This window comes from Anopheles gambiae, chromosome 2 (genome assembly GCF_943734735.2).
Source record: "Anopheles gambiae chromosome 2, idAnoGambNW_F1_1, whole genome shotgun sequence".
Lineage (NCBI taxonomy): Eukaryota > Metazoa > Arthropoda > Insecta > Diptera > Culicidae > Anopheles > Anopheles gambiae.
In genome coordinates this window covers 39,877,090-39,900,655 of record NC_064601.1, presented here as the reverse complement: position 1 = coordinate 39,900,655, position 23,566 = coordinate 39,877,090, and the positions used below count along the sequence as shown (strand labels likewise).

Sequence of the window (23,566 nt, the reverse complement as noted above, 5' to 3'; positions counted from 1 at the left end):
AGGTCAGTCGACGATTGACCGCACATCTCTATCATGGGTTGGCGGGCCTGAGGGCGGTACAATCAAATCTCGTTTGGAGGCCTACTCCACGCACACAGCCCGGTTAGGATTGTTGTTCTCTCTAAAAGGGTTTCAGAGCCAAAGGAACTGGGAAAGATGCGCAAAACTTCCGCCTATAATACTTCTCAAATCGCAGAAGAAAGTGAGTTCGTGAAGGGCAGCAGGGAAATGGGGGTCCATCTAATCGGAGCATATACATGCCGCCTCGACTTGAATCGGTTGATCGTAATATTTGGGTACGTAGTTGCTCATCTTTCGTTATTGCTTCATGGGAGTTTGGGGTATCCGAAGGTTACCAGAACTGTCATTAAAAAAGGCGGATGGATGGAATGGAGTAAAAAAAACTTCAAATCATCGGCCGCTGATCGTTCAGTCCGGGCTATCGTGATGTCCCCTGCGGGGTTGTTTGTGTATGTCCGTTTGAGTATGGACAAGATCGCGGTCGATCGCAAAGCGAACCGATTAACCGATGATAGTTTGGAGATCATGTGAAAGTGAAATGGGCTTAAGTAAGGGCACCGGATTTCCTTTACCCTCACCCGTATGCTGCTGTTGCCTGCGTTCATTGTTCGATTTTCAATCAAAGAGTACAGCGATAACGATCGAGCGGGGTCGGTACATTAGGGTGCGGGGATGCTGGAAGCTTTTTGGAGACCACCATCGTTACGCCGATTGACAAATTAGCCTATCATAGGGCGTATGGGTTGGAAGATTGAACGATGGCACAATGCATTGGAAACCCATGCGATGGTTGTTTAAAAGGGAAAACAAGAGCACAGAAAAGGCAGAGGTTCATCCTTCTGTACCAGTAGTATGGAAGATGCCGGCAACCCCCTTTTGACCAAGCTTTCGAACAGGTTCCCTTCAACTATGCGTTGTAAAGGCACAGTATTTCTGTTAGAAAAAATCTATCCATTGGAGCAGCGCTGATATTGATTCTGGACATAGCTGGCAGCAAGAATGAATCAAAAGCATAGCATAGCTGTAAAGAAGAGAGAAAGAGGCGCCCACCAGAATCCAAAGGGGGACGAAAAAACGTGTTTTACCTTTAGGAAAGTGAAAAGAAAGGAAGGTCAAACCTGAAAGAGGACCGAATTGTTTCGTTCGATTCTTTCTTTCCACGTGATTTTTCATCTTTCTTCCTCTTGAAGAATTCAAATCCTGTAAATGCATGTGCTAGTGTGTGGATGAAATAAAAAACAAACCAACCCAAAACTCCAAAAAAGGAACCATGGAAAACTAGCCAGAACTCTAGACTGGCTCTAGGCCGAACCCGTCTAATTGCCGGTAGGGATGGGCATTATAAATATCTCGACAAATGGTGCATTCTTGGTCATTACGCGTCTGGATGTTTACGGGAGCACCGGTAACCTTCCGCTGAAAGAGCTCTTTGTGGTGGCTTTGTTCGACTGGATAGTGGCAGTGCAGAGAAAGTGAGTGTTTGTTCTGTAAAGAATAGTGTTGTGCGATCGAATCGATCGGTGAGTTTGTGCATTCATTCATTGTGTCTACACACAAGTGCCATTGAGACGCTGTTAGGCAAAGTGTTGTGAGCTGCGTGATAGGGTGAAGAATTAGGAAAGCGAACGGAATTCATACAAGTGCCACATAATGATGCAGCCATTAAAGTTGTTGGTAAGATGGTGTGAAGCTCTCTAATTCTTGGGTTTCTTGGGACGACGCTTGGATAGAGTGATGGAGAATGAGTGCTTTTTGGAAGTAGCTGTTGTCTGAGAGTGTCTACGTTGTTACGTTAATGTTAATGGTGTTCTATCTATTATTCCACCCGTTCCAGTTTGTGCTGTTAGTGTCCAGCGCATCGGTGCGAGCCTTCTGGTGGTCTAGCCCATCGAAGTATGTAACCCTACTGAGATTGTTTCCTTGTACGCTTTATTGTAATGCCACTCCTGTCCTGTCCTTTACCAGTGATCCACCGGTGGCCAGCAAACAGGTGCAGTACGTCCGTGCTTTTACCTACCAACCGGTAGCGTTTCCAGCGCACTCTCTCCTGACACCGCCAGCGCCGTACAAATTCATCCAGGCCAGTCCGGCGGCCATTATACCGATGGCCAAACAGATCAACCCGGTACAGCCCACCAGCCAGCAGCCCGTCCAGCCGGTACAGCAGCAGAGCAGCAGTAGTCCGTTCAGTAGCTTCTTCGGCAGTGCTTTCGGAGGGTTTGGCCAACCCGGTACCAGTAACTCCGTCTTGGGAGTTGATCGGTCGAACTCCATCTCCTCAGTCCCATCGTACCAGCAGCAGCAGCAGCAACAGCAGCAGCAGATGCACCAGCAGCAACAGCAACAACATCAGCAACAATTACAGCAAGCCCAACAGCAGCAGCAGCAGCAGCAGCAACAACAACACCAGCAACATCACCAGCAGCAGCAACAGCAGATCGTACCAGTCCTATCCTCACCTCCAGTGACACCCTCACCGAGTGAAGTGCCAAGCGGCAACCAAGGACTACCTCCGGCGGCCGCCTTCTACCAGGGCCAGCAGCATCCGAGCAAGTATCCGTACTTCACGATGGACCAGGTGCAGTACCTGTCCGGGCTGCCTTCCAACACACCGCAGACACCGCAGGTCCAGTTTGTGCCCTGCATGTGCCCGATCGCGGTCAACGTGCAGAGCAACCATGCGGAGCTCGCCGACAAGCGGTTAGACGAAACGACCACGACCGACGCGGAAGTGGTCGTGCCGAGCGGTGAAAGTGAAAAGTGAGGCACGTTCTACAGCAGCGAAGAAGCGGAATCGAAGCAAGGTGGAGCGCGATGTTGTGAGGGACAAACAAAAGTGTTCTAGTTGTGCTATTTATTTTTGAATGTTTGTTTCACGTTGAAACTGCGAGTTGGTGGAATGAGCAATTCCTTTAAAGATTTGCGCGGTCAAATCAAATCCCCTTTACCGTACAGTATAGTACCCCCGTGTTATGTACTGACCAAGCCACACCTGATAGATGACTGATTAAATTGATAGTGAGAAGTATAAAAATAAATCAATTATTCTACCGAAAAAATCCTTCAGCTGAGCTGTTGTGCTTTTACGCTAATTAGAACACGAGGAAAAGCTAATGCTCTCTCATTACTCATCCACCTTCGTTACGCTTCCGAACGTGCAAACGATGTTGGTGGCGTGCTGGAGAAGAATTAATCATTCAATCGACAGGTCCAGGAACGATCGAATCTCACATCTTGTGGTCTACATCTTTCCCAATCTGGGTCCAACATTTCTCTGCCTTGTTAGCCCATTTCTTGGGTCAGTCTTCCACCACTGCATTCCTGATCTGCCACAACTTGAACCCCCTTGTGGTTGGTTTGGTGGTGGGGCGCCTGAGGGAATTAATCATCCTCCGACCGGGCTAATCGATTTACGGTCCGCAAAGCGACCGGCGATCCATCAGCACAGGGCGCAGACAGTAATTGGGCTCCGATCATCAATCATCGATCGTTGACGGAGATCTGTCAATTTGGGTTTGGGCTTGAGGGCGGTTGAGGTTGAATGTATGGCCGTGCTGTGTCCTCCATTTGTTAGCTTCCTCTTGGGACAAGCGTAAGGGTAGGATACGTCATTAGCATGTGACTACTTTCGGAAGAACAGTCCAAAGTATGGTGGGAAGCGCGTGTCTTTGCCATTATTTTATTGTAAGGAGAGAAAATACACAGACAGAAGAAGCATTTCAAAGTCGTACTAGTGCCAGCCGGTGCTAATCAAAGTTAAACCGACGCTTGCCATCGAACCGGAACCCGTAGGCGGCAGCATTGCGCACGTCCACCAGGGCCGGGTTGCGGTGCGCATAGAAGCTGCCGTGCGCGTGGGCCGGTCGTGAGTTGCCATTCTTCACGCCGTACATCTCGCGCGGGTAGAACGCTTCGAACGTTCCTTTCGGGGGGATAATGTTTGCAATCTCCTTATCGGTTGGATCGTACGATGCGGCGAACTGAAGGGTCTGGATGAGTACCAGCAGTAGGAGCAGGATGCATGGCTGGGCGCACAATGGACCCGCCATCCAGGACAGTCTCATTGTGGAAGTTCCGTTCTTCTTCCGCCTGAAATGGAACACACACACGTCATTAGGTGGGCCTTGACGATCTAATCCATATCACACAAAACGTTACTCAAGCGATGGTTTCACATTTTTTCGTCACATTTCTCTCTTTGTGTCACTACAGTTTGGTGTCTCGTTACCTGTCCCTTTCAGAGGACTAGCTTTTCTAACATCACTGTCTATATACTCAACCTGCATACCGCACCGAACAGCACCACTTACCGTAAGAAGAGGTTTGGAGGTTAGGGTTTGAACAGTGAAGTCACGCGCCACCGGTTTTGGGAAGAAGTGCCCTGCTAAGCTTCACGAAGCGTTTGATGAGCACCGGCCGGATGCTGCACACTAAAGCTTCACTAAAACCTCAACTCGCTGCGCGGCGAAGCACCCGCAGGGGCCAAAAACGAAGTGGATTGACTACTTTCACTAGACCAACACCACTCTGTGTCTCTGTGTGTGATCTCCGTTCCAAAGCGTACGGCCGTGTTGATGATGTCTAAGCAGCGGAAGGGAAGCATACCAGCAAAGAGCCGTCGTTACCATGGTGATCTGTGTAAGCACTACCCGCGTTAGCGTACCCTACTGAAGCGTGTATGGGTGTGCTTTTTGATCGTTCAGCACGCGGGCGCTTCGTTTGACATCATCCTCCCTGCAGCACACAACGATGCGCGGACGCTGCTCGTTAGGGTGAGAAGATCGCTTATAACAACTTAACTTCAGCTGCGGTGTATATGTTTACACTCTTTAGCCATTGTGCGCATTCACCCAAACATAGACAAGCGCGCCTACAACTTCCGCTTCAATCAACCTTTACGCACCCCGAACGCGCTTCGGCGCTAATCTTTCGAACATTCGAGCGGCTGCACACAATTGCAGTTTTACCCACGCGCTTGCACGTGGTTTCCTTCCGAGTTTCCACCGATGTGCACCGATCGATCAGTCCCCCGGCGCCGGCGGGTGTGTGAAAAATTATGTTCATCATGTAAATTTAAAAATTACGGAACCCGCGATCGCACTGTTAAATTGCGCTTAATGCTGCGTGGGGATGGCGGAAGTTGCTGCGTGCTGTGTACGCACTTTATTAGAATCGATTGTAACATGCGTCAGCAATAAAATGTTTTATTTAGTGTCCAGGAAATCCGCGTAATGAGCTCCGTCTAGTTATGCAACTGTAAAGCATAAAGCATAAAGCACAGCTTAATTATCTCCAGGATCTACTTCTTATTAAAATGCTGTGTGCGTCACGGTTCTTATTTCGTCTGCAATTAGTTGTACAAAATTGTTGCCGCCAATCGGACGCGACTCGTACAAAATGGTCAATGCGTGTTACAAATGCAAGCGCGCAAAAGCGCAAATCATCATAAAACACTGTGTCTACAATCGAAAGCACATCATTAGCCAATGTTTGCTTCATTCGAAGGAATGGGCGCCGTAAAAAAAAAACAGTGAACGCGCGCGCACACATCGTCGACCCAATCAGAGCAAAACATTCGAATTCGTTGGGTTATTGCGAAACTGGTCAGCACAACTTAATTATTCCTTACCTTTGTTTGCTCGGCGATTCGCCATATTTTGGACGAGTTTAAGGTAACGCTAAAGTGCATAATCGGTACAGCCCCGTGCCCGTTTAGATAACCCGTACGATTTGCCTATCGCAAGGTGCTTTCCCTTTCTTTGCAGTGTGCATTTATGGAATGTAAAACATTTGCATAAATGCGGTTGGGGAGGGAAATGGCGGGCCATTCATTCTGTGCTATGTTTGGTGCAATTGTACCACCCGCACAGTAACCTATTTAATCGTCTCTAATAATGTAACTTTACTTTCGTACCGCATAGCCGAAAATTTCCCCATTTCTTTGCATCCCTTTTCACTTTTTGCTTTATCCCTTTGGAATGTGCAAATTGCTCCAAACCCCCAACCCCCTCAACAGTGATCCTCCAGTCGTGCTGGACGGTCGTGCTAAATGTACATTTGTGTATAATAATGCATGCACTCTTGAACCATCGCGGTGAGTTTGAACCGCAGCATAATTATGCTGTCAATCAAAAGCAGCTCTACGCGCGGATTTAATCACGCACGCTTTGCCCCGCTTTGCGATGAGCTCGATGGAAAAGTTGATATAATAAAGAAGTAGTAATTTAGCAATACGGCACTTTTGATGAAAACAGTATAACAATTTTTGTATATTTTCTAATGAATTTATTAGTCAGATCGTTCGTTGAACAACTGGGAAAGTCGTGCGAGTTGACTTCTGTTTCACGGGGTTGATTGAATTTTGTGATTGTTCATTTATTTAAATTATTTATTAGTTTTGTTTTACGTATTTTTCTGATTTATTCTTTGTTATTTTTATTGTTTTTATACATAGCTAAGGCCTTTACTTACCTATTTATATTTTATAGATTTTGCTTTCTACTAAAGAACTTTTCACTTCATGCACTTCATGCAAACGTTTTGGCTTTCGCTTAATCGTTTGTGCTATCGTTCCTCACTCCCTTTGGGCTACATTACCGGCCCTCCTCAGTCCCCTTTCCCATTATCGCCCCCATATCGCTACCTACAATTGGTGTAAAAAACCATACACTTTAAACGAAAGCAAGAAAGGCAGAAAGAAAGACACACTTGCAAAATAGCTGCATAGCATTTCCTTAATTTTTCCTACGACGTGTGCAGGGATGCGGCATGCATGCACATGCACCAGTTTGGTTTGAGAACGAGTGCATAAGCCATGGTGGCGGCGGCGGCGGTGGCGGCGCCCTTGCATGTTGCACTGCCGCGCGGCGAAAGAAAGCAAGAGACGGCGCGAAAGAAAGTAAGCGTGTGAAGCAGCTGCGCGTGAGCGAGTGAGCGCCAGTCATTCATAATGAGAAGTGTACGATGCGCACACTTGCAGCACACCTGCATCGGGTGCATCGGGTGCATCGATTCTATCTGTCTTCCTTTTTTGGCTGCACCACTTGCCACCGCACTGCACTCTGGTTGGTGGGGGTGTTGGATGGCCGTATAAAAAGCAACGCCATATCAGCAAAGGTGTTCATTTATGTATTATCAGTTAGCAGGCAACGAAGTAAACAGTCGTTCGAGATTTCATTACCCTCCCCAATACAAACCTTCACAATGCGGCTCCGTTTGGTGGTGAGTGTGGTGGTCGAAGTGTGAACTGGAGTGCAATTAAGCGCGTAGAGAGAGAGAGAGAGAGAGAGAGAGAGAGAGAGAGAGAGAGAGAGAGAGAGAGAGAGAGAGTTTTCTGGTGCAGTTTTCGGGAGGAGTGTAATACGGGAGCGAATTGTGTACTACAATTCAATTGTTTCATTCGGGGAAGTGGTTGGAAACGTGTATCAAACTTAGGTGTGATGAAGTGTAACAATCGATACCTTTGAATGTACTTATGTGTGTTTTACAGTGTTTTAGTGGACGATGTTGTATACATTGAACTGTGTTGTGGCTGTGCTGTGTGGTTGAATTGATCAATTATGATCAATTAATGGTGAACAATTAAACACAGCGAAATGGCCCGGAACAGGCCAAGCATGAAAATGAGTTCGTAATTAGCACAACTGTACAGAATGTAGAACTTTTGCGATATTTGTTACAGTTATTAAACTATTTTCTATATTTACTATTTTTAATAGAGACTTTAGGTTGATTTACTTGATTTATCTGTTTAAATTTTGTTACTTTTAATCATGTATGTCTAGTACATTATACTTGAAAGGCTTTTTTTATTCTTTATCTTAGGTAAAGAATTTTCTAATCTTTTTATTCTGCTTGGATAATTGAAACTTTAGTAATTACGAACATTCAAAGTTTTTAAAACATTGGGTACTAAAATGCTAAAATACCCAAATACGTACACTAAGTACTTCGAGTAAATGTTCTAGCGTGACTCATAAGCCAAGACACGAACCTTGTTCTTGGTATGATTTATATAGCGCGTGTAATAGAGAAATTCATCCCGGTTCGCTTTCCGGCGCACTAATCACCTTTACTTGTACCATTTCGAAGGTCACAGGCTGTACATGGCATCTTCACACCTTCTCGATGGCAAAGGTGTCAGTTTAATGCCACCATTGACGGTGGTAGATCACCATACTAAACTGCCGAACTGCCGTTTAAATGGTTGGCAGTACGTTATTTTCCTAATTTTCTTTTTGTGAGAAAATTATTAATGGTACACGGGAGTGTTTTTTTTCTCGCTTTCTTTCTCTCTGTACCCGTTGCTTCCTCTGGCGGGAAGATGATCCATTAGTGCCATTTAAGCGGGCATGTAGCCATAGCTCCCCATACATACATTCACGCTGCCGCTCATCATGATCATGATCTTGAGCACAGTTTTTTGAAGGGTTAATGAGCTAACAGAGCGGGCCTGCAGCCAAAGTAATGGCGGTAATTTATTTTATAATTCGTTACCGAAACAACTAACAAAAAAACAACTAACGAGAGGCTATGTTTAATGCAGAAAGAAAAAAAGGAAAAATCAAGCTGCCATATCCAAGACGCAAACATCGCTGAAAAACGATCCATTCAGTAACGTCAAATTGATCGTTTCACGTCGTTTTCACTTTCCTTTTCGTGGACCTGATTCTGCTCCATTTGGATGTAGTTCGCTATGTATATCTCACTGGCTAAATGTATTTTCTCTCTTTCCTCGGTTCCATCTGTTTTCACCTTCATCATCGTCGGCGCACCCGGTGCTTCCGAATGTGGCCGTTGCGATCGTTTAACAATCGGTACACGCCCCATAGATCCTAGCGGCATTCATGCTTCTGTTCCTGCTCGTCGAATCCGCCACTGCCGGGTAAGCAAAACGGGCGAATTTTCTCGAACCATCGTCGACGAGGAGAACAGTCGTGTGGTGCGGAAATCAAACACCCAGACACACACACCGCACATTGCACGGGACTGAAACAAAGTCAAATTGTTCACGTTTACCATTATCTTTCCCTTTCCCGCGGCAAACTCCAATGCCCGCCACCCCACACCGTACAACAGCAAACGGCGGAAAATCATCATCCACGTACCGGTCAAAGTGAAGCAGCAGAAGCATGTGCACACGGAAGTGAAAACGGTGCACCACCACCACAAGCCGACGGTGATTAAGGAGGAGAAGATCGTGAAGAAGGAGGTGCACAAGCCGGTCGTGATCAAGGAGGAGGTGGAGCACGAACACTTCCACCATCACTACAAACACGATCATCCCACGTTCGAGATCGACGGCCACGACGCGAACGGACTCGGTTCAAGTCTTATTTGATAAGCCACTCAAAATAAACCACAAAAACAAAAACAAAACAACCCCCCCAAATCCCAAACCACTGCCACCGGAGAAACTAATATAATGATAAGGATAAATTGAAATTAAAGCAAAACAAAGAGACGTAAGAAGAGAAAATCGTTAATAACTGTTTGCAACAAACAAATCAACAACAAAAATATTAAAAAAAATAATTAAACAACCCCTAAACCGGGTGGAAAAAACTGATCTACATAAACATGAATAAAAAAGATATAAAAAAAAATATTACCTCCCCTGTTTGCAGTGCCCCTACTAACTGCCCTGTGTTATTACACATTACCCACATTTCCTTGTGGCGATTTTTTTTTTTCTTGCTGTCTTTTGCATTGTTCCCGATGCTGGCCGTCGCGTTTTCCGCCTTGCACCGACCGCACCCATAAAATCAATTGCATTTGAATTTTCGCGCAGTCAAACATGCGGAAAAAGCAGCGTGTGCCCATGGTGCTATTTCAAAGGTGCTCCCCCGGAAAAGTGATTGGATGAATGGGTTTGGGTTGGTTCGTGATCGTGCGCGATCGGCACACCAGTGGCGCTATTAGCGCTTTTGAAAGAAAGTATGCACAATGCGAACGGTAAAGTGGTTCGATTTTCGCGCCACTTTTACATCGCCTGTAATTGGTAATCAATCATACGCTGTGTGTGTGTGTGTGAAGGGCGTTCGAGGCTATCCCCAGTTTGGAAGTTCATATTTAATGTTGTGGTGTACATTTTGCCTCGATAAATTGGAGTTTTAGGTTGCGTATGGGTTTGCTTTGCTGTTCGACGTATGTGCATTGTTCGACGATTATTTGTGTACTATTAGCGGCAAATCAAGCCAAATCAAATACAAAAGATTATTCTTTTTTGTTTAAAACTATGCGCAAAAGTATACTACGCGTGCATGTAACTTATGAAGTAATTAATCAACCCTTATTACGCTATCGGTTGCGTATGGCTTTTACTGTAAGGGTCAGGAATATTTCAAGCACCTAATCAGATAGCGAATGATTGCATAAAGTATAATGCATTATCAAGCCAGTGGATTTGGTGGTTCAGCAATCGTGCAGTAAACAAATAATAATTTAAATTATAAAACAGACATTTTACATTGTTAGCTTCAAAAGTATTATTTTGATGTTTTGATGAAGACAATACATCAGACAATTCCCAGCGCAGTGAGTTCCTGACGGCTTCGTATAACGGATTTATCCTCGTTGCACAAGGAGTTGCCCAATTTGCATAGTTACGTGAAGGTAAGAAAAGGCGACAGAAATAAAATAAAATCTTCTTAAAATAAAAAAATAAATAAAATAAAAATAATATACAATACAATGAAGCACAATCAAGGATTTACAATTCCAATATTCATAGCTGCACTTCACAGAAGCAATTTTGAAAATTATAGCACAATTGCTCGCCTTAACCGATTTTTGGAAGCAATTTAACATGTTAATACAAACCGTTAAAAAATATGTGCACATTAAACTCCATTATAACTGTAATTAGATAATTTCGTAATGGGAATAGAAGTCATCTCAAGAATCGTTAAATTGATGTTTAGTTCTGCATATAATACTTTTTACCATCCAATTAATCAATACCTCTTCTATTTGGCGTAACGTCGTATGCGGACATGCCGGCCTATCCAGGCTTTCGAGACTTATTAAGTACCACGCAGCCGGATTACTACGGGGAAACGTTCCATATGAGCCATGAACCCACGACGGGCATGTTACTAGGTCGCACGGGTCAATGACTGTGCTACGGGACCTATAATCAATAATACCTGGAATTAATGGAAAATTGTACAATAAATTATATTGTTTGCATTGAACATTCAAATCTATCTGCCGTGGTAAAAAAAGCAGTATAAAAAAGGGCTTTTAACGGCTTAACAGTGTTGAGTCTTGATCAAGCACGTGTTTCATTTGCGCCCTCGTTCACGCTGGGCACGGATAATCGGGGATGTGCCGGTTACCCTTTTCGCACCCCTATTCGGCACAGTGGTTATCACTTTGTCCAATCGTTCACCAAATTGTTTATTATTTGGTTGTAATACGTTTTGTTTTAAATAAAAATTACTATTTTTTGTTTGTTTATCATCGGGTAATTATAAAACGTAAATATGCTTTATAAACACTTCAGTATGTTAGTCCGTGCTGAATCTCGTTATGCCGCCTGTGTGTACACGATTTGACAGTAAAGTGACGATGTGTTTTGACTCGGCAACTACGAAAGCACCAGCCGAGGGAGCATAGAGAGAAAAAAAATACACACTCACTGCATTGAACAAATTAGAAAATCTGCACCATGTCGGTAGGTACAGGGTACAGAAACGTTGAATTAAACTCGCACAATCTAACCAACACAATGCATCCCTCAGCAACAGCAACCGCCGAAAAAGAAAGCTACCAAGGGCAACAAACAGATCGTGGAGGAAAATGTGGCCACGGTTAAGTTTTACCGCAACATGTCGCTCATTGCCACCGCGGTGCAGTTCCTTGGGTTTGCCGTGTATGCGGAGCTGTCCACACTGGCAGTGGTATGGTTGGATTACGGTAACTCTCTCATTACAAGGCATGTAACTTCAACTTTAACCCATTGCAGGTCATGACTGTCCTGTGCGTCGTAGCGCATGTGGCCAGCTATTACTTTATGGCGTTGATCAGCAAACCAAAACTTACCGAAAAGGGAGACATCATCGAGACGGGTACGGACCTCAACATTGAGGGAGGCATCACGGAGTAAGTGGCTTTCGGGTTGAATGGTATTTATGTTCCGTCTACTGAGCATTTAATTTCCCACCACAGACACGTGAAAGATATCGTGATCCTGACGGCCGGTACGCAGCTTGTTTCCATGCTGTCGGAATTCTTCTGGCTGCTGATGCTGCTGCTCCCGATTCGGGCCGGCTGGCTGCTGTGGCAAACGGTGGGAAAACAGTTCTTCCAGGGCGATCCGGCAGAAGAGGCTCCTGTCAATGAGAAGAAGCAAAAGAAGCTAATGCGAAAGATGAACCGAGCGCGGCAGTGACATTAATCGTGACATGATGGTAGGAGGCTGTTGCAGCGGTCTCTAACAGCCACATCGCAGCAGTGTCCATTCATTGTAAGGAAATCAACACCATCTTCAACCAGCAAACCATTCACCGGAAGAAGGCTCACGTGGTGCTGGTCCACAACACTGGAGCAGTGTGTGTGTGTATTCATCGTCTTACTGTTAAGCGCGACCTCTTGTTTTATGTTGAGTGTGGTTTTTTGTTTTATTTAGACTGAATATAAATAATTTTCATGCTTTGCTCTGAGCGGCTGCGTAAACGGTGAAAACCATGCTAGCGAAAAGTGACCAAACACGGCCTGGAAGCTTTTCCAGCGCGATTTCTTCACCCAGCGGGCTTCCTCCTTTTTCAGCTGTTCTATGCCCTGCGTGAAAGAAAGGAGAATTGAAACATTAGAAGCTATCTGCTTAAATAAGAGGATTAAGTGTGCCGCCGTACCGTTTCATCCGTCCATATTGCGTTCAGCTGGGTGCCGAGCATGATCATCGTGAAGACGGCAAACAGTAGCGCTTCCAGTATGAGGAAGAGCAACAGTATCACGGTGGCCGGTGGCGAATAGTTGGAACACTCTCTCCACTCGTTTTTGATGCACAGGCAGAACTGATTTACAGCCAGAAATATCGAATGGATGGAAATGAATGCGATGTAAAACTGTTGTGTGTATTGGAGAAAAGCGAAAATAAGTAGACCAACGATTAATTGATGCGATTTGCGTTGAGATATTTACAGCCGGTGTGCCCCCTCTTACCGTAAAAAGTACGAAAAACTTCTGATTGTTCTCCCCGACGCAGTTGTTTATCCACGGACAGTGGTGGTCCATCTTGCGTATGCACCGCTGGCAGACGGAACAGTGGTGGGCACGCTCCGGCTTAATACTGCAGCATTTGGGACATTTGAAAAACACCTGCCCCTCCTGGTAGCCGAGCTGCTGGATCATTTCCTTCGTGGCGTTTCCTTTCGGTACGGCACCCTTGGAAGGAGCAAAACGGGGAGGCTATTAGGATATGTTTGCAACGGTTTCCAAAAAACGTGTTTCTGGCCAAACCACATCGATAAAAAAAGGCTAATCATAAAGGTGGCATATTTTCTTATCAGCGCGCTTCCGTAGACTTGCTTATCGGCATTGAATCGCTAGCCAAAAGCCCTATGCTGTTTACTAAAACGTGAACTCATGCGTATGGAAACGATAAAAAATTAAATCCTCAAGCACGGGAGCACAATACTTAAGTATCCAATGCTTATATCATTCAAATGGGGTGTGTAGCAAACATTGTGCCTGATTGGCCGCCTGGTACGGTGGAATGCAGTAATTCCCATTCCTTGGCTCACTCACCGGATCGGACAGCATGGTACGCAGGTGTGATGCAAACGCCAGGAACGAGCCCGTGTTAAAGATAATAAAGTTAATGTACCGATAGGCCTTGTAAGGATGGGGCAGCAGGATCACCATTGTGACGACGAATTCCGCATACAATCTGCAACAGCAAACAGTGGACGGTTTGTTAATTTTGTTTTATTCGCTGTCCTCAATCGTCCATTTAATTTGAAAACCGCGGCAAACGACACTTACATTAAACCCCACGTTAAAACGGCACAGATGATGCCGCAAATGTCCTGCAAACGGAAGACAGAATGAGAGAGAAAAATAGGATCATACAATATTAATAGCCGTACAAAGGTGGCTGGCGTACACGGAATGCGGCATTCCATCGATCATGGGAGGGCTGGAGAGTGGGAGGCAATTGAATAAGGGTCAGCAGAGGAAAGGGTGGGAAGAAGCTCGCACAAAACAAATCACAAAACGGTACCTGTACACACCAAACGCGTCCGCCGCAGCAGCGGTTTTGCGTTTCCTTCTCGTTCCTCATCAGCATGTACTCGTACTCCATCGTTCGCAGAGACGGGAGAGGCGGGAGACGGTAGCAGCACCAAGATCCGGCCACCTATCCTCCAGACGAACTGTGGTGCAGCAGCAGCACCCACCGGAAGGGAATTGCAGCCAACCACCACCACCACCACCACCACCCACCAGTGAAACGATTCTTGAACACACCGTAAATCAATCGATAGTACGCGGGCTGGGACGGAGAACGCAAAAATCGTTGCACATTCTGTAGGGTTTCGTGTTTTTCTTTGCTCTGGCGTATCGATAGTGAGTGTGTATATACGCAGGACAGGGCGCGCGCGGGTGGGTGGTGCGCGGTGTTTGCGGGTGTCGTCAAATCATGTAAGTTTTTCTTCTGTCAGACGCACGGTGGGAAAGGCGCATGAAAACAGTGGAAAGATTAGAAAAAAAAGTAATTTAATTATAATACCTTAATCATGGGTTCTAATTAGCTTAAAAGGGGATAAACAAGAGATAAATAGCAAGCAATGCGATTTCTTCTAAAGAGAAAGAATTATTCACACACACAGAGGGCATTTTACTCTTTGGTTAGAGCTCTGCGCCGACAACATTATGCTGGTAACCATCGATTTTGGCACTTTTTGTCAAGTTTCATCACATTTAATGTTGTCATACAATTACACGAGTCAATGTTTGACCTAGCTACATCAAAACAATGCAAAAAATGTTGCAAATCGTTTGCACAATTTCGTTGAAGCGGGAAAAAACAACAACCTTTGGTCACTGTCTGCCATCGAAGCGCAACGTATGATCCAGCCTGGCCCGGCTCAAAACCAGCAATGCAGCGGACTTTGACAGCCGAGCGCACGTTGTGTCATTCGTCTCCGTTTTCCACCCATCATTCGCTCGCCCGTTTCCAGCCGCGAGGAAAATCCACGAGGAATTTCGTCTTTTGCGGAAAAGCAAGCGGTGCCCGTCTTTTTGCCGTACGTGCGGAACCCAAGTAGCTAGTGTGCATCGTATCGCCATGGCGGATCTGGATGATTTCTTCGCCAAGAAGGACAAAAAGAAGGGCAAGGCGAAAAAGTTTGGCACCGCCGAGGAGATAGCCAAGCAGCTAGATGACACGTCGAAGAAGGTCGTCGAAAGTAAGATGAAGCTGCGACCGGTGGATTCGGATGGCAAACACGATCCCAACGAGGTGAGTGAGTGGCCGGTTGCGATTGGTGGCCGGTGTCTTCCCGTTTGCGGGAACAGGACAGTGCTAATGTTGTGAACCTGTGCACAGACCGAACCCATGCTGCTGCTGCTGCTGCAAGATATCATATGGCATTCCGTTTTTTTTTTGCAGCCGGAAGACGAGTGGAAGGTGTTCGAGGAGACGAAGAAGGACTACAGCGGACTGAAATTGGCACAGCTGAATATAGACGACGATGCGAACCATCACGATTCGGAGAACTCGGGCGGCATGCACGATCCGTCCTACGATGGAGAGGGCCGGGAAGGCGAAGAGCGCGATCCAAACAAACCGTGGATGAAAAAGGATGCAGCGAATGCAGCGAAGAAGGAGAAGGCTGCACCGGCCCCGGAGGCTCCAGCAACCACAAGCAATATTTATATCAGTCCAGCAATGAAAAGTCTCGTAAGTGTGACTATACGGGGAACGTTCTCGAATATCGGGCCTCCTCCCCACCCACCACTGCTGCTCAAGTGCACCTTCCCCCCATTCTCACCCATCTGCCCATTGTTCGCACCCTTTTCCAGATGGCAAAACAGAAACAGAAGAAAGGCATCGCGCCGGATCTACAGAGCGAGGAGTACTTCCCGACGCTGGGCCAGGAAAAGCCGGCTGAAGCCCCCAAACCGCCGAAAGTGGACCCGTCGTTCGAGGAGGTGAAGCACGGCGTGCGGGCGAAAACGGTCGAACAGTCCTCAACCAGCGGCCAGATCAGTATCGGCAACCGGTTCAACTCACTGAACAACGATGCGAGCTAGGGACCAAGTTCCGCGCGCCGCCCAGTATCGTTTTAAACTTTTATACAACTACCGTGCTACACACTACTACTGCTGCTGCATCAATATATGTTGCGCGCCGCCTACTACGTTCTCGTACTCTCTCTCTCACCCTCTCTGTTAACTGCATTTGGGTCGGTGCCTTGGGTCGTTCCGTTTGAGAGCCGCCGGATGGAATTTGTGTAGGAGTTTTCCTTTTGTTTTCGTTTCTCATCTGCTTTTTGTTTATTGTTCCCTGCCCCAGACCAGCCAGTACGGCTCCCTTTGATCGTTGTGCATGTGTGTGTCATGCGAGCCTGATTTCGATTTGTATCCTGAACAATTGCTGCACTGTTGCCGAGCGAGTGCACGATTGGCTGTGGCTGAACGGCTGCCCTACTGCCCCCGAGTTTGTATAAATTGCAACTACAAATGAAATAAAATCGTAAAAAGGGAACCTCGGAACTGCCTTGTAAACGCTAAAACAATCACACATACCCGTAGGCGTGAAAAGATTGAGAAGGAAAGCATTTTTTACCTCCACGAGTTCGCTGTACGGAAATAACGTTCCCACCTCCAGCAACTATTTTTGTTAGCTTACTTTATTAATCTGATCGGTTTGACACGACTAACAAAACGGGAGAAAACTAATATCAAACAAAAAAAAAGGACACACACTCAATAGAAAAGAAGCACCACGTGCGAAGCCACGTGAAGCCTAACGAAACCCAGTTTCCCAGTTGAGTATTTTCTCCCTTGCTCCCTGCTTCGACGGTGCGGGAAAAGGGGCCGCTAAGGACATTGGAAAGGGACATGGCCATTATGGCCTATGCCCAGCCGAGCATCTCGTACACCGGGGCCCTCAGTCCGGTCAGCGTGAGGAATAGCCACACCAAACCGTAGAGCAGGAATGCCTTCGCCACCTTATCCAGCACGTACAGACACTTGAGCTGGATGCGTGCCTTGGGCAAGGTGGACAGCGGTTCCCTCATGCAGAACTGCCGCCCGCCCAGAATGATCCGCCGCAGGTAGTCCTTCGTGTCGATCGCATCCACGTCCATCGTGAAGATGGTGTTATCCTCCGGCGAGAGATGCTTCGCTATCGCTTGATACTGGTGCGACTTAAAGTCCCACTGCCGGGTGGTGAAGAACTGCAGCAAGCTAAGTCCCTCCGAGACCATGTTCTGTATGCGGCACATGCTGGAGAACGAAAGCGGGAAGGGCAATACAACAAAAAAAGTTATAAAAACCTCCCGAATTGCGCCGAAATTGCTAAATGAAGCCACTTACAATCGCTTCTGGCCGAAGCAGAGCATCAGAAAGTCGATGAAGTAAGCGGGCAGCCAGTGGAACAGCAGAACGCAGATGTTGTGGTACGTTTTGTTCATCGTAATGTCGCCGTCCGGGTACCAGACGCCGGCCTCGAACGGATACTCGTAGGCGGTCGCCTTGCCCAGATCCAGCACCTCCTTCCAGGTGGTTCGCTTCGTCTCGCGGCAAGTAATGTTGTACACCGGTATTTCCTTCGGCCTGTTACAAAGAAGAACATGAGTCGTTAGCATTAGTGTGAAACTGAACTGCTTCTCTCCTTGCCAACTTACATCTCCTCCATCTGGCCCAGGGTGTAGGCGATCGTGATCAGCCCATTGATAGCCAGATCGACCGGGATGACTTCCGCATTGTATTCCCCGTTGCACAACATCGACCGGATGATGCCCTTGCCACCGGCCACCATGATGCCGACGGGACCGTTCAAACTGTCCACCCATCCTTCGACTGGTTCCGCATTGGCAGGGCACACTGGAAGGCAAGAGGGAGAGAAAAAGCGGATATTCGTTTGTTTTGTGGAAGATCGATCTTGAAGTCTCTCCGAGGACTTTGCACACTTACCGATGCTGGGCCGGACGATGCAAACACGCAGCTTGGAATAGGTGTCGCGCACCAGCATTTCCGCCAGCCGCTTCGAGTAGGTGTAGGTGTTCGGATGGGGCGTGAGCAAGTTCGGTGTGATCATGTCGAGCGCCTTCTCATCCATCCACTCCACGGTACGCATCAGATCGTACGGATTGTGATGGAAGTCGTGCACCTTCTCGGTGAGTACTTCCTGCGCATTGGGGGAGGGGAATGGAACAAATTGAATTAGTAAAACCGGGCTTCGGTTCCGGGCAGACCGTGCAGATCTCACCTTATCGCAGTAGCAGAATGCCGTGGACAAGTGTAGCAGCGCCTTCAGGCGCTTCATCTGCAGGCAGAGATCGAGGATACGCTTCGTGCCGATCGTGTTCATCTCGATCGCATCCTTCAGCCGCGCTTCGAGCTTCAGTGTGGCCGCACAGTGGAACACGATCTCGGCCGTGTCGATCAGCAGTTGCTCGTGCTCCGGGCTGATGCCGAGCTTGTCGCTCGTCACATCGCCCGGTATCGGGACGAGCTTCTTGTACACTTCCGGCTTTTCCTCCCGGATGCGCTTGAAAACCTGCAGCCGAAACAGAGCATTTGGGCGGTGAGTTAATCGGTGATCGTTGTAATTATTGCAATCTAAACATTCAAATCGCGGCATCAACATGATTCTCTTAATCGAGGCGAATCTTAATTAATCTTGAGCTTTGTTCATGGCTTCAATTATTCCTCACACACACACACAAACACGAAGCAATTGAAACCCGTCATGGTGGCATGGGTTTCATACAGCACGGGCCAAATCGATCGTACCACGACGTACTTGCTCGATGAGGTACGCATGATGAAGTGTTTTTTTGTTGTTGTTTGATGTACCCCTTTTGCCCTTCAAAGCCACAGGTGCCCCCGTGCGGAGCCAAAAGATCATCCTTTCCCAGTGCCCCCATTGACGTCAAGCGGGGCCTGGCCCGCCATAAATTAAGCCATCATTCTCCTCCCGTTGCTCAAGGTGCGTTATTTAATCATCTCGCACAGCAATGCTCTGTGGCGCGGTGTAATTGCGCTAGCGTTCGTTACTTACCGGTAGCTTGAGCCAATCCTCAATACGTGTTTGTGGCGATTTGCCGCGCTTCGGTCGCATCAGGACGTAAATGCGCTCCAGGTCGGAGCAGGAGTAGAGCAGCTTTTCCAACAGCACCTAGGGAACCGATTTACCAGTTAAATGAGGCATCTCGTGGGAAGGTTGTTAGAAGGATTTATCGCAGGAGGAAGATCACTTACCTTGCCCATGAAACCGGATCCACCGGTGACGAAGATCGTTTTTCCAGTGTACCATGTTTGGACTGGTGTTTTCTTTACCAAATCTGGAATAGACGATAACTTTGATTATCAGAATTGTATGTTTCAATTAAATTCATTCTTTTACATGTAAAAGTAAACTTAAATTAGAGTTTTATCGTCGAGATAATCAACTCCAAAAAACTATCATGTTTGCATACAACAGTAAGAATTTTCATATCAAAATATTGGAGTCTTTTCTCTTACGATAATCCATTCTAGAGACATAAATTTGCTTAATCGAGCAGTCGGAATATTCCAATACATTTGTATTAGCACTCCATTTAACAAATACTTATTTCTGATAATACTTTCGAGGTTATCCTGCGGAGTATCCTTTAACAATTTACAATTTTAGTAATTAGAATTATATTGAATGAAATAATTTCCATCACTAGTATTCAAGAAATTTCCAATACAAACTTTTTTTTAATAATTAAGCAAGCTGAAGAAACACACTTAAGTAAATTTGAAAGATTGATCTATGAACAGTTACATTATGTTTGATTAATCTTTATAATATATTAATCTTTATAATTTCAAATCATTCTTCCTTTATGTTTACAATATTAATCTATGTAGATATTAATGTCCCATGGTCGTCAAAACTCGAACGACTCAATAGCCTGCCCGTCATGGGTTCAAGCCTAGAATATACCGTCACCCCATAGCAAGGATTTGACTATCCGGCTGCGTGGTAATGAATTAAGTCTCGAAAGTCTGTATAGGCCGGCATGTCCGTAGGAGGTAGGACGTTACGCGAAATAGAAGAAGAAGAAGGTGATATTTATGTAGAATAAATAATAAGACACTTTATCGGGCAAATACACTGGTTATTCAATCTCAGGAAGCACCCCCCATCATTATTTTTGGTATTATGTTTAGCTTGGAACGTACAGTTCTTATGCATTGGCAGGATTAGGAAATTAATACGTCGAGTAAAAATAATATAAACCAATTATTTTTGTGTTTTTTTTTTATATCCAATAATCTTCAATCATTGAGCTCAACTTTCACTCTTAATCTCAAAAGATAAAACACGACGGAATTTAATGAGCCCATTCCGCTTAAATTATCTCCTCGTGGCAGACCACAACGTAACGATCACACACGTGAACTTTCCCGCGCACTGCTGACCGGAAAGAGCGTATAATTTATTGCGTACATTTTTATTCCGCTCCCCAAAAGCACCGGATGCAAAAGTGATTATTGCCACACCAGAGACCTGTTCAGATGGATCAGGTTCATTTTTAAGGTCGGAAGAACGCAAACGCAAATAAAGCAAAAATTGCCCATAATCTGTCACTGCTGTTACTATAAAAAAGCGAGCTACTTGCTGGAACCTTCTCGTAGATTTGCAACAACAAAAAAAGAATCACTCACAGATGGACAAGAATTTGACCTTCTTGAGAGGGTGTTACGTCGCTGTCGGTGGTGCAGAAACAAACAAAACAAAAACGAACCTCAAGGGTATGGAAATGTTCAAAATGCCCAAGGTCCGCCGGCCTTTGGGCGATTTCCACGGCGTACGGCGAATTTTTCCCACCGAAACGAAAGTGAGCGCGCGGAGCTTTTCGACCATCGGATATCGGCCCGTGCCCTGTCTTCCTATGCGCAATAGCACGGCACGCCAGCTCATAACGCAACGGCAGCGTTCGCCACGCGCATATGCGCAAGCGGTCCCAAGGAAGGTCAATACGCAGCGCAGTGTTCTGTACTTGCGGCGATGCGTAGTGGGGGGGGGGGTTAGTACATCACACTTAAGACACCCGCCATACGCAAACCGTACGCAAAGACTTTTCCAGACTTTTCCGCTCCGTTCACGCATGCAAACACTGGCGAGCGATCACGCATCCGTTCGCGTCGCGTTCTAAAGCCGTTGGACGACAACAGCATGCGCAACAAACACGTTTTGCGCGTTGACACCAGAGTCGCGAGGGTTCAAAGCACGGACCATTTTGTTCGGGTGATTTATGACGGCGCAACTTTTGCCGGCCCTTTCCCTTCGCCGTGCACTGGCTCCATGCCTGTCTCCGCTGGCAGTGCTGTCACGAAGAACTGTTTTAAACATTCGTTTTTAACAAACACACACCCCTGCTGTATCTCGTTGCGAAGATGACTCTACACACCAGTGCTTCATGATTGTTGCTGCTTCTCCAGCAAAGGTTGCCGTTGGCAACTGGGAACAAAAACTCAAACGGATGGCTTTACCTTTCATTTTTGGAGAGCAAATCTCTGCTTTGCGGGGGTATTGGGTAGTAGCGAATGATTTCACACAAAAATTAGCCACTAAACACAAAACTTTTTGGACACCTGTTCGCTCGCAGCACGAGGTTGATTAATTGGCTTCGACGGCACAACAACAACAACAGCAGCAATAATAACAACGGTACACGAGTAGCACAGTACACACGCGACGGCGGTACGCGAACGACGACGAGTCTCCCCAACACGATGCTCCGGTTCCTCCAAGCTCCAAGCGTAGACTGCTGGCACTGCGCGGCCCGTTCGCTAAGTCTATGACTATCGTTAGTGCCCCCCGAAAAAAAAAACCACAGCTGAGTGGAGTTCCTTCGTTGCGATGGATGGCGATGGAAGGGGTTGCTGCACAAGGGTCAATCGCAGTAGGCGCATCTGTGGCTCGTTGGTTTGCCTGTGAAGCACTACCTCAGCCGCCACAAAGCCGCAGCCGAACAGATGGAGAGAAAGCCCACTCAGTGCGGGTGCGTGCACTCTAGATCAAATTGGAACTCATGCTCTGTGCGAGTAATTAGACTGCGTTAGAAACGCTTTAACGTACGGCTGTTGTTAATCATCATTAGACTCTGCGGAAAGATCATAGTGTCCAGTATTGTCCAGCCAATATTGTACGCGCTGCTCGCTGGAACTCAACTGCTCCGAACTAAAGTGTGAGCACATTCCACATCAGACGAGCTGCGGAGCTACGGAGACGAGATCAAATCATTCGCCACCATCTTGCAGTCTCTCCGAAATCTGAGCAAACTCCATTGCTTTACGTAATAGTCCCAAAAAAAATGGTTTACCATTTCACCAACACCAGCGCGACGAGGCTCCGTCACTTCAGACCCCAGTTTGTTGGGCCACGCGCTCAAAAACAGCTTCACGCTGGTGGCCCTGAAAAACGCAAAGAAACGCGCCCCTTCTTGGTTGGGCTGACGGGCTCGGATGGCGGGAGCTGAAAGCATACACACACGCTTGGGGACGGTACAGATTTGTGGCCGCTTTTGACCCGGTTCGGAATGGCATAGCGGATGGTTTCGAGCACGCAACGGCGGCACGGGAGCATTGCGCAACAACACACTCACTTTGCCCCGTCCTCAGTGGAGTGTGATTGAAATATTCGAATAATTCATCGTGCCGTCATTGGTAAAGTTTGGACATGCGTGTGTGTGTGTGTTTTTTTTGTTGCGATGAGTGCACTTTTACTATACCGAACAAACCCGCGCAAAGGAACCCGCCAAGGACGTATCTAAGAGACCAGCATCATTTGCATCTGCGATCAGGCATATCAGGTTGAGGACATCTTATCACTCTTTTAATGGCGCTTGGAGTCTCTTCCCCGGATGGGGAAATCCCCGATAAAAACCTCTCAAACCGGAATACCTAACCCCAAATCGATCGTGCTCGGGTTGCGGCATCAGATGCAGCCCGAAACTAGAACATAAACATCCTGTCCTTTCTGTGGACAGGAAAACCTGTTTCCACTAGCAACGAGGCGCACAAGAGCGTAGCGTTTGATTGGACGCGCCACCACCAACACAGTAGGCGGCATGGTGTTTGGCAGCAAATCGCGTGCATAGAAAGGGAAACTGTCGGCGCTGGGTACGGTGGACTGCTGTGTTGTGGACTACGTTCTCCACCGACTGTGCACCAGAAGATTCCGGCACAAGAAGTTGGAGCTTGTGTTTTAAAACCCGTTTCCCCAGTCTGGGGCTATAGTCGGGCCTGTAATCCGGCAGGGCTTAACGAAAGATTCAAATCGTAAGGTAAAAGGTATTTCGAAGCTGAATTGGGTGTTTATTGCATAATT

General features: G+C 46.7%; 7 protein-coding genes across 11 annotated transcripts; 4 read left to right on the top strand and 3 right to left on the bottom strand.

Annotated features, from left to right (window-relative positions):
• Positions 1-1,376: 1,376 nt before the first annotated feature.
• LOC133391784 (alpha-protein kinase 1-like) lies at positions 1,377-2,846 on the top strand. Its single transcript, XM_061648054.1, has 3 exons — positions 1,377-1,695; positions 1,856-1,914; positions 1,987-2,846. The coding sequence occupies exons 1-3, from the start codon at positions 1,672-1,674 to the stop codon at positions 2,783-2,785; spliced, it is 882 nt and encodes a 293-aa protein (XP_061504038.1). The 5' UTR covers positions 1,377-1,671; the 3' UTR covers positions 2,786-2,846.
• An 838-nt stretch (positions 2,847-3,684) lies between these two features.
• LOC11175592 (uncharacterized) lies at positions 3,685-4,608 on the bottom strand. Its single transcript, XM_003436490.2, has 2 exons — positions 4,332-4,608; positions 3,685-4,110 (listed from the first exon to the last, which is right to left on the bottom strand). The coding sequence occupies exon 2, from the start codon at positions 4,083-4,085 to the stop codon at positions 3,768-3,770; it is 318 nt and encodes a 105-aa protein (XP_003436538.2). The 5' UTR covers positions 4,086-4,110; positions 4,332-4,608; the 3' UTR covers positions 3,685-3,767.
• A 2,524-nt stretch (positions 4,609-7,132) lies between these two features.
• On the top strand, positions 7,133-9,379 carry LOC11176051 (uncharacterized). Of its 2 annotated transcripts, XM_061649106.1 has the most exons (4): positions 7,220-7,242; positions 8,345-8,493; positions 8,853-8,905; positions 9,100-9,379. In XM_061649106.1, exons 2-4 carry the CDS (start codon positions 8,488-8,490, stop codon positions 9,359-9,361), a joined length of 321 nt encoding a protein of 106 aa, XP_061505090.1. In that variant the 5' UTR covers positions 7,220-7,242; positions 8,345-8,487; the 3' UTR covers positions 9,362-9,379. The 2 variants fall into 2 exon arrangements, with proteins under 2 accessions (XP_003436537.2, XP_061505090.1); XM_003436489.2 differs by lacking the exon at positions 8,345-8,493 and having other exon boundaries at positions 7,133-7,242.
• A 1,927-nt stretch (positions 9,380-11,306) lies between these two features.
• On the top strand, positions 11,307-12,686 carry LOC1274277 (transmembrane protein 208). The gene is made up of 4 exons (XM_313374.6): positions 11,307-11,698; positions 11,766-11,924; positions 11,990-12,126; positions 12,193-12,686. Exons 1-4 carry the CDS (start codon positions 11,693-11,695, stop codon positions 12,413-12,415), a joined length of 525 nt encoding a protein of 174 aa, XP_313374.4. The 5' UTR covers positions 11,307-11,692; the 3' UTR covers positions 12,416-12,686.
• LOC1274276 (palmitoyltransferase ZDHHC3) lies at positions 12,619-14,392 on the bottom strand. Of its 4 annotated transcripts, none has more exons than XM_061642036.1 (6): positions 14,259-14,392; positions 14,011-14,054; positions 13,774-13,915; positions 13,168-13,410; positions 12,879-13,091; positions 12,619-12,804 (listed from the first exon to the last, which is right to left on the bottom strand). In XM_061642036.1, the coding sequence occupies exons 3-6, from the start codon at positions 13,888-13,890 to the stop codon at positions 12,649-12,651; spliced, it is 729 nt and encodes a 242-aa protein (XP_061498020.1). In that variant the 5' UTR covers positions 13,891-13,915; positions 14,011-14,054; positions 14,259-14,392; the 3' UTR covers positions 12,619-12,648. The 4 variants fall into 4 exon arrangements, with proteins under 4 accessions (XP_061498020.1, XP_061498021.1, XP_061498019.1 ...); XM_061642037.1 differs by having other exon boundaries at positions 13,189-13,410; XM_061642035.1 differs by having other exon boundaries at positions 14,249-14,383.
• Positions 14,393-14,660: 268 nt separating this feature from the next.
• On the top strand, positions 14,661-16,743 carry LOC1274275 (protein CDV3 homolog). Its single transcript, XM_313371.5, has 3 exons — positions 14,661-15,487; positions 15,638-15,928; positions 16,051-16,743. Exons 1-3 carry the CDS (start codon positions 15,314-15,316, stop codon positions 16,279-16,281), a joined length of 696 nt encoding a protein of 231 aa, XP_313371.4. The 5' UTR covers positions 14,661-15,313; the 3' UTR covers positions 16,282-16,743.
• Positions 16,744-16,862: 119 nt separating this feature from the next.
• LOC1274274 (putative fatty acyl-CoA reductase CG5065) lies at positions 16,863-22,033 on the bottom strand. Its single transcript, XM_313370.6, has 8 exons — positions 21,727-22,033; positions 19,459-19,541; positions 19,259-19,375; positions 18,464-18,754; positions 18,169-18,382; positions 17,880-18,078; positions 17,569-17,808; positions 16,863-17,478 (listed from the first exon to the last, which is right to left on the bottom strand). Exons 1-8 carry the CDS (start codon positions 21,731-21,733, stop codon positions 17,106-17,108), a joined length of 1,524 nt encoding a protein of 507 aa, XP_313370.6. The 5' UTR covers positions 21,734-22,033; the 3' UTR covers positions 16,863-17,105.
• Positions 22,034-23,566: the final 1,533 nt, after the last annotated feature.